This window comes from Cebus imitator, unplaced genomic scaffold (genome assembly GCF_001604975.1).
Source record: "Cebus imitator isolate Cc_AM_T3 unplaced genomic scaffold, Cebus_imitator-1.0 Scaffold375, whole genome shotgun sequence".
Lineage (NCBI taxonomy): Eukaryota > Metazoa > Chordata > Mammalia > Primates > Cebidae > Cebus > Cebus imitator.
Window position 1 is genome coordinate 255,077 of NW_016107690.1, and position 8,454 is coordinate 263,530.

Consider the following 8,454-nt stretch of genomic DNA (forward strand, 5'->3'; position numbering starts at 1 on the left):
AGTCTCATTCTGTCGCCCAGGCTGGAGTGCAGTGGCTTGGTAACAGCTCACTGTAACTTCCACCTCCCTGGTTCGAGCAATTCTCCTGCCTTAGCCTACTTAGTAGCTAGGACTACACGCGCCCACCACCACGCCCAGCTACTTTTTTGTATTTTTAGTAGAGATGGGGTTTCACCATGTTGGCCAGAATGGTCTTGATCTCCAAACCTCAGCCCACCTCGGCCTCCCAAAGTGCTAGGATTACCGGTGTGAGCCACCGGGCCGAGCCCCCTTTTTTTTTCTTACAAAAGCAAAACATTTATCTTCTTGGCCACCCCAGAGAGACATGGATGATCTTGGGACCTGAATTCTGTGTCCAGCCCGAGCCCCCACTCAGTCTCCCAGTCTCCCCTGCTGGGTGAAACTGATCTCATTCAGGCCGGGCGCGGTGGCTCCGACCTGTCATCCCAGCACTTTGGGAGGCTGAGGCCGGAGGATCACTTGAGAACAGACCCCGCACCCCATCTCTATAAAAAACAAAAATCTGCCTCATTTGACCAGGTGGCGGCACCTTTTGACTTCTGGAGCTCAGGCAATGACCAGGAGAGATGTGGGTAGGGCTGAGTTTCTGTCCTTTCCCCACCTGCCCCCCACTACAAGGCACACAAGAGACACGGCACAGAAAAGCGGACGCCTGGATGGCTTCACCTCGACCTTTTTTATTTCCATTTTTTAAAAACAATTAAATTAGAATACAAATATTAGAAAACAGCGGCCTTCAGCTGCCCGAGCGGGCGGGAGGGGCCGGGCTGCACGGCAGGCTGCGGGCTCTGCAGCGAGACTGAGCTGCCCTGGGCCAGATGCACGTCCCTTTCTTTAGACCTGAAATGATATTGCTTCCTGACTAGGAGTTCTGTTTATACAAAGGAAAATTCTGGGCTGGGGAAGACAAAGCAAAACAGACCGCAAGAAGCGGTGTTGGAGAACCAGGTGAGGCTGACGTCCCGCCTGCACCCCGGTCTCCTAGGGGGCGAGGGGGACGCCCAGCTGCAGGCTCCTGGAGGCAGAGCCCCCGAAGCCCCCCCTGGTTGGACCCTGAGGCCAAGGGCATGGGTGGGGCCTGTGAGGGGCTGGGAACCCCTGGGGGCAGGAGGGAGGCCCCGTCTGGTCTGGTCCTGCTGGAAGAGCGAGGCTCACAGGGGAAAGGGCGCCAGGCCAGCCTCGTACCCGTCGGAAAACCCAAGAGCAAAAAGAAGGGAGAGGAATCTACCCAAACCGAGAGCCAGGGCCGCCGGAGTCCCCGCTGCCCCTTGGGAAGCCACCGTCCCCCAGTCCCTCGAGGACCAGGGTGTGGTGGCGGCGGCGGCGGTGGCAGCTGTGGACATATGTGGACATCTGTGCTGTTCCGTAGGGAAGTTAACCTGAATTGGAGTTACCGAGGTAGCTGGCTAGAAAACTGAGACCCCCCCACGCCACACGGTGCCGCACCCTGGCCCCCGCCTTCCCCGGGGGTTCCTGGCCACACGCCGGGTCTTCAAAATACCAAATTATTGCACTTTCAAAAAATACAACACATCTGTGGCTAAACCCTCCCCAGACCCCCACCGTGCCCTCAACCTGCCCGCCCTCCCCCCGCCCCTGCCCCTCCCTGCCCCAACCCACTCCATGGCTTCTTGGCTAAAACGCTCGCTGCTGGGAGCGTGAGGGTCCCTGGGCGAGGCCGCGTTTGCAGAGAAAAAGCAAAGGAAGAGACAAACGTCAAAGTGGTCGCCAGAGAGGGGCTGCGCCCCACCGCCCGCCGCCCAGGTCCCTGCGCCCTGGCTGGAATGGTCGTGGGAAGAGGGCGGCGGGCAGCGTCCTGGTCCCTCCCACCCACCACCCCTGCCCGGCTCTGACTCCAGCCAGGGAGGTGGCTGTGTGGGTGGCCGGCCTTGTTTTTAAGAGTTTGACTTTTTTGTTTCATTTTTCTTTTTCGTTTTTTTTTTTTTTTTTTGTCATTTTACTTTTTTTTAATCCCCCGACAGAAGAGTCCAGAGGTACAGGTGCCAGGAGCCAGGCAAAGGGGTGGAAAAACAAAACGAACAATAAAAAGAAAAAGAAAAGGTCACTCCTCCCTCTGCGCCTGAGGCCGGCCCGCGCCCCTCTTCATGGTGAGCACCAGGAAAGTCGAGTGTCCGGCCGGGGTCAGCAGGCCGGCACCAGGCCCTTCTGGAAAGGGCAGCGGCGCTTGGGCCGGGGGCCCTCCTCATCCTCGTCCTCATCCTCCTCCTCCTCCTCCTCATCCTCTGAGGACGAAGAGCTGTCCAGCGTGAGGTCCACCACGTCTGCGCCCGGCTTCCCATTCTCCACACTGCTCGCCGGGCCGCCGCCACCCGTGCTGCCCAGGGCACCACTCCCGTTGACGCTGGGGGTGGGCAGGAGCCCATTGGCATCTGAGGGGCCTGCAAGCGACAGGCACAGGGCGCAGGTACTTAGGAAGCAGACACTGACAAATAGGGAAACTGAGGCAGCCTAGTTGGGGACCTCGAGGTCAGTGGCGGAGCAGCACTCACCCAGAACGAGGATGGTGCCCTGCGGGCTGCAGCTGCGCTCCTTCTCAGCGCGGATTGGGCACCATGAGCCATCCACCAGGTATTCGATCTCGTCGGCGTCCTCACACTCGCTCAGGATCTTCGAGAGGAGTCTGGAGCGAGGCAGAGAAGCTGAGCCCTGGGCTGGGGGCGCCCCACCCACCAGCCCGCCATCCCCTCTGAATGCAGCCAGCCGCTGCCCGCTTCTCTGTGCCAGGGTGGTTTCACCACCCGACCAGGGAGGCCCAGAAGCACTGCCTCCCCTCCCTGCCAAGGCCCCTGCAGCTGCTGAGCCCTGGGCAGGTCTGCAGGTACATACACGCATATGTGGACTGTGTGGCCGTGAGTGTACATGCGTGCACACATGTGAATGTATACATGTGCAGATGTGCACACACCTGTATGTGGATTGTACGGACATGGGCACATGAGCATGTGCATACATGGGCATGCGCTGTGTTAATGTAGGCACATGTGCATGTGAAGGCACAGACTGCAGACATGTGTAAGCATGTGGTGTGTGTGTGCATGTGTGCATGTGTGTGAGCCTGTGGGTGTGCGCACACCCATGCCTTCACATTGCACTATGTGCCAGCAGACGAGGAAACAGCCTCGGGGGGAAGCTGTGGGCTGCTCCAAGACCCTGCAGAGGCTGTGAGGGTAGCACTGGGAGCAGAGTGGGGCCCCCCCATGCCCATCCCAGCCACAGCCTCTCCAGAGCACCCACCCCACCCAGTGTCCGGCCTTCTTACTCGAGTCCTTCCAGCCCCATTTTACAAACGTGCAAACAGAGGCCCAGGAAAGGGATGCGTCCCGAGGACCCAAGGCCAATCGGAGACAGGCCCTGGTTCTAGGGCATCTTAGCCAAAGGGCCTCGGTCTCCCCACCTGCAGAATGGGAAGGGTGCAGTGGCCAAAGGGGGGCGTCTGAAGGGATGCCCACAAGTATAGGCAGGGCCATACACCACAGAGCAGGCTGGCCTGTCACTGTCACGGCTGCAGCTGCTCCCACGTGCCTGCCGCAGCGTCACTCTCATCATGCAGGAGAAGAGGCCTCTTCCCGCTCTGGGCCACCCTCTGAGGCCTATGGGACTCCTCTCACCCGGGTCAGCCCCGCCCACCCCTCCTACCCTCACCCTCACCCTCACCCTGAGGTGATGCTCACAGCTCACTGTGCCAGGGCCATCCCAGGAATGGGCACAGCTCTGCCTGCTTACTTCCTTCCTGTAAAACTCCTACTCAACCTCCAAAGCCCCATCCCACAGCTTCCCTTCCCCCTCCCTGACAAGCACAGCAACAGGAGTGTTATATCTGGCTCTCCTCCTCCATCTGCCCCGCCCAGAGCAAGGCTCTCTGAAGGCAGGGTCTGGGAAATGACTCTTGGGGACCCTGGGGTCACCCAGCTAGAGATATACAGGTGACAGGGCTCATGGAATAACGTATGAACCAAGGAGCCCTCCTTCAGGAAGCCTCCCTGGCTACACCGAGTACCCATGGGCTGCTGAGACCAACACCTATGTGGGACACAGCTGCCTGCCCCAGCCCTGCCAGCCCTGGAGCTGAGAGCCCAAGCCCAGCTCAGGGCCTGTGGGGGAAGGCGGGCACTGGCTGCACAGCTGTCAGGCTGGGAACAGAGAAGCCATTCAGGCAGCCCATGTGCCCGGGCCCCAGGGCCTCTCTCTCCACCCGAAACTGGCCTGCAGGGGGGTGGCAACGCAGCCCTCCGAGGAGGGGAGCAGACTCAGGCTGGGTTCCAGTCCCAGCCGGGACACCTGTGGGCCGGGGCAGCTCCAGCTGCTGGCTGCCTCCTCTGAGCCTATCTCCCCGTCTGTAAAATGGGGAGGCTCGAAGGTCTGCCTCCTGGGACCTTTACTTGGGGACCAAATCTATAACCCCGGAGGTGGGCCAGTCCTGCCTTCACCTGCACGGTTGGCTGAGGCCATGCCCCTGGGGGCTGGGGGCTGGGCCCACTCCCCTGGGCGGAGCCTGCTCCCGCCTATGAGAGCACCAGCTCATGCCGATGTAGCCTCACACCCTGCCAGCGGCTCTGGGGATGAGAGGGAGGCGTGGCTGGCGCCAGCCAGCAAATTGCACACCACAGACAACGGGGTTCAGTTTCTGGAAACTTAAGCCCTGGGCAGAGAGAGCCTCCCTCCAGGGAGAAAGGCCCTGTCCTCCTGTCCTGTGGCCTGGGGACCGCCTGGCCAGCTGTGCCACCCAGGAATGGGAGGGTGTGGTGTGGTGTGGCCAGAGCGCTCGGGGAGCCGCCGCCTCCTCTGCTTTTTTCTGAGGAGGTCACCCCCAACCAAGTCTGCCACGTTGCACTTCCTGGGTGGAACGACGTGCGAAAGCCGTGCCTGGCTCAGCTTTCCGTGGCAAAAACCATACATACTCCTGGAACTCAAGGTCACACTCGCCCAAGGTCACATGGGAGCAGGGGTGGACCCGAGTCCACCTTCTGCAGCCTAAGCTACACGCCTGGCGCCTGCACAGCTCTGACAAGTTCCGTGAGGAAGAAATGGGTTCGTTCCTCAGCCCCGGGTCTTCTGGAGCTTTGGGACCATGCGCCCTCACTATTGTGTCTTGCTGGGGCAGCACAGGGTCTGTAGGAAGCGGAGCGCCGCCAAGACCTCCGCGGCGTCTGGCTCTGGCCTCCCTCCCCGGGGCCCCAGGCTCACCCGTCGATGATGAGCTGGTCGTAGGGAGCTGGCTTGTCGCACACCGGGCACATCCAGGTGGGCTTCTTCTCATTCATCTGCAGGTAGAAGACGGCGTCGAAGCACTGCAGGTGTGCGCAGGTCTCTGCCCGGCAGGGCACAGAGAGCCGCATCTTCACCAGCTGTGGGTGAGGGGCTGGGTGAGTAGGGCACCCCTGACTGCTGTGCCCGACCGGTGCCCATCACCCGCAGCTGCATCCTGTGGCTCCTTCTAATCGCTCATGTCTCAGGGACACGGAGGGGACCACGCCAGCCTTGCCACTCAGGCTCTCGGCCCAGCCAAGCCACCCCGGGACCGGGACCTCCAGGGAGGAGGCCTGGCTACAAGAGAGGCCCCGAGGAGGGGTGTGTGCCCCAACTCACCGGGCAGATGAGGGACACCCGCACCCCAGTGGTGGCAATCTCGCTGTCGGGATCGAGGCGAAGCTTCTCCTTGACTGTGGGGAGGGAACGGAGGACACCATCAGAGGGGAGGGAGCAGCAGGGCGCGGGCCTGGGATTCGGGTTGTCGCCAGCACTGACCTTCACCTCCCAGAGCAGGCACCCTGAGGACAAGCCCGGAGCTTGGCTGCTGGCTCAGGGCTACGAGGGATCAGGGAAGGCTGGGCAGCGACGACCATTAGATCTGGCCACAGCCTGGGCGCATCGAAGATCCAGCCCAAGCCCTAACATGCAGATGAGGCCTCTCCCCAGCCCGCATCAGCGTCCTATGACCCACGAGACCTTTCTGGAAAGTTTCGTGCAACACAGCCACCTACAGGGTCATCAATGTGACTTAATCCTGTCACCAAAGCACCATCCCCAAAGCCACAGCCGGGAATAAGGCAGCGACCGCACCATGAGATGGACCATGGAACTCCTGACCACGAGCCAGGAAGCGGCTGCTGCCCAGCCCTGGGCACCGCCCCTGGGCAGCCTGCACGCCCAGGAGCACAGCTGCTTCTACAAAGGAAAAGACATGCCCGCCACTCGACAGGCTGCAGGGAGGAACTCTGACAGGAACTGACAGGAGGAACTCTCGCAGGCACCTGGCTGCCCTCCTGACGCTTCTGGGATGCGGCCAAATTCCATCCCCGGGTAGCTCAGGAAAGAACCCCAGCCCTGGGCCCTTCGGGGCAGAGACCACACTGGCCCACAGCCCACAGGGCCTCTCTATCCACGACCTGGCCCTCAGCTGCTTGGTGGACCTGAGTTGCTTCCTCCAGGAAGCCACCTGCCCACCAGACTTGGGGTCCAGAGTGACGATGTCAGCCTGTCCCACCACTGCCCCTAGCTGCCCTGACGTTTCTCTGCCTGGAACTGCCCCCACCACCCACTGTTGGCCTGAAACATCATTTATCTCTGGCCGAGTAGGAGCCACTTCCTCCTTCCTGACTCCCACCCAGCCCGCTGGCCCAATCTGCAGTCTGTGTGTGGACCAGTGGGCCCTTCCTCCTTCCATGGGGACGCGGTGGCAGCCACGTGCTGGCTGCCACGGTCTGCTCCCTCGCAGGGCCCCAGCAGTTCTCCTGCCTGAGCCAAGGCTGCCCCGGCCTTGGCCAAGTTTCCAGCCCTGGGTCCCAGCTCTGCCCGCCCTCACCGAGGTGGCCCCGAGCCCACTCACCCAGCGCCTTGCACAGCTCCGGGTGCTTTACCCCAATGGTCTTCAGCCTCTGCAGCAGCTCCGACGAGGTCAGCTGCCGCACCAAGTACAGGGCCACCGAGTAGCTCTGGGGAGAGAGGGGCTGGGTAAGGGCCGGCAGGGCACGGCGGGGGTCAGGGAGGTGGCCTGGGCACTCACTCACCTTGCCATAGTTCCCCCAGGTGACAGTGATGCGGTTGGTGGCCGAGGACAGGTACATGAGGTGGGTGAGGTTGATGGGGCGGCACGGCCTCTTGGGCTCCACCCCGGGCTTATTGGATGGGTAGTAACCCTGCGAGCAGACGGGCCGCTCAGACGGGAGTATAAGGAACTCCAATGGCCCCCACGCCCCTCCACCCTGCCGACCCTCACAGCAGACGCAAGCGGCCGTGCTCACCGGGACCGAGCAGTAGCTGTGGTTGACCTTCACGGCGATGTTGGGCGGGTACTGGTCCTCCTGAGGGCAGCTGGTGTCTGAGTAGCAGATTCTGCAATGACAATAGGGACCATGGGGCGGCAGGAGGGGGGCACAGGAAGGGGGCCACAGGAGGGGCCAAGCTGCTCTAGGAGACAACAGGGACCAAGGGGTGGCGGGGGGGGGCACAGGAGAGGCTGGGTCGCTGCAGGGGACCACAGGGACATGGGGCAGCAGGCGGGGGGATACAGGAGGGGCTGGGCCCCGGGGGACACAGGTGGTGGTGACAGGGGCAATACAAAACGTGACACGTGGCTGGACTGCATGGGGGTGAGGGGGTCTCAGTGAGTCTGGGTATGGCCTGGGCAGGGATGGGGGATAGTGGTGTGTCCCCAGACAGGGACAGATGGCAGATGGGGGGAGCTGGGCTCTGTTGCTAGCAGGGGAGACTGAGAAGGGCCTGGGCCAGGACTTGGGGAGCCATGGTGGGACTGGAGAAGTGGGCGGCTGAGGGCCCAGCCCTGGGGTGGCGGGCACACCTGGGCATACCTCAGGACGACCTGCACAGCTTTGACTCCGGGCTGCAGTTCTCTGTGGGTGTGGAGCAAACCAGAGAAAAGGAAAGTGGAAATGAGTGAGGAGGGCACGACCCCAGCCCACCCCACAATACAGAGACTTCCTCCCCGACAGGCCCCCTCCCCCTAGCTGGGAAACTGAGGCCCAGGACTCTTTTTGTGCAGGCTGGGTGAGACTGAAGTGGCTGTGGGGCTAGGAGAGGGGCCGGCCTCCCTGGAAAATGGAAAAGAATCTACCACAAAGCCCTGAACCCGAGAGCGCAGCCAGCTGCCTCTCGCTCCGAGGAACCGCAGCTTTGCCAGCTCACAACTGCAACAAAACACCCAGCTTGGGAGGCCAAGTCTGGCAGAGCGCTTCAGCCCAGGAGTTTGAGACCAGCCTGGGCAACACTGTAAAACTGTCTCTACAAAAAATACAAAAAATTATCTGGGTGTGGTGGTGCACACCTGTGGTCCCAGCTGCTCGGAGGCTGAGGCAGGATGATCCCTCCTGCTTGGAGGATCATCTGAACCCATGGAGGTGGATTACAGTGAGTTATGACTGCACCACTGCACTCCAGACTGGGTGACAAAGAGAA

At 61.6% G+C, this 8,454-nt stretch overlaps 1 protein-coding gene across 2 annotated transcripts in view; it reads right to left on the reverse strand.

Annotated features, from left to right (window-relative positions):
* Positions 1 to 678: 678 nt before the first annotated feature.
* PIAS4 (protein inhibitor of activated STAT 4) overlaps positions 679 to 8,454 on the reverse strand; it is a 28,535-nt gene continuing 20,759 nt past the window's right edge. The window contains exons 4-11 of one of the 2 annotated variants that reach the window (XM_037730984.1): positions 7,851 to 7,892; positions 7,284 to 7,374; positions 7,050 to 7,178; positions 6,869 to 6,974; positions 5,629 to 5,702; positions 5,227 to 5,303; positions 2,532 to 2,662; positions 679 to 2,420 (exon numbers count right to left, since the gene is read on the reverse strand). In XM_037730984.1, coding sequence (XP_037586912.1) covers positions 2,164 to 2,420; positions 2,532 to 2,662; positions 5,227 to 5,303; positions 5,629 to 5,702; positions 6,869 to 6,974; positions 7,050 to 7,178; positions 7,284 to 7,374; positions 7,851 to 7,892 — 907 coding nt within the window. In that variant the 3' untranslated portion in view covers positions 679 to 2,163. Of the gene's footprint in view, positions 2,421 to 2,531; positions 2,663 to 5,226; positions 5,388 to 5,628; positions 5,703 to 6,868; positions 6,975 to 7,049; positions 7,179 to 7,283; positions 7,375 to 7,850; positions 7,893 to 8,454 lie in introns of both variants that reach the window. The other variant, XM_017507389.2, reaches the window with a different exon arrangement.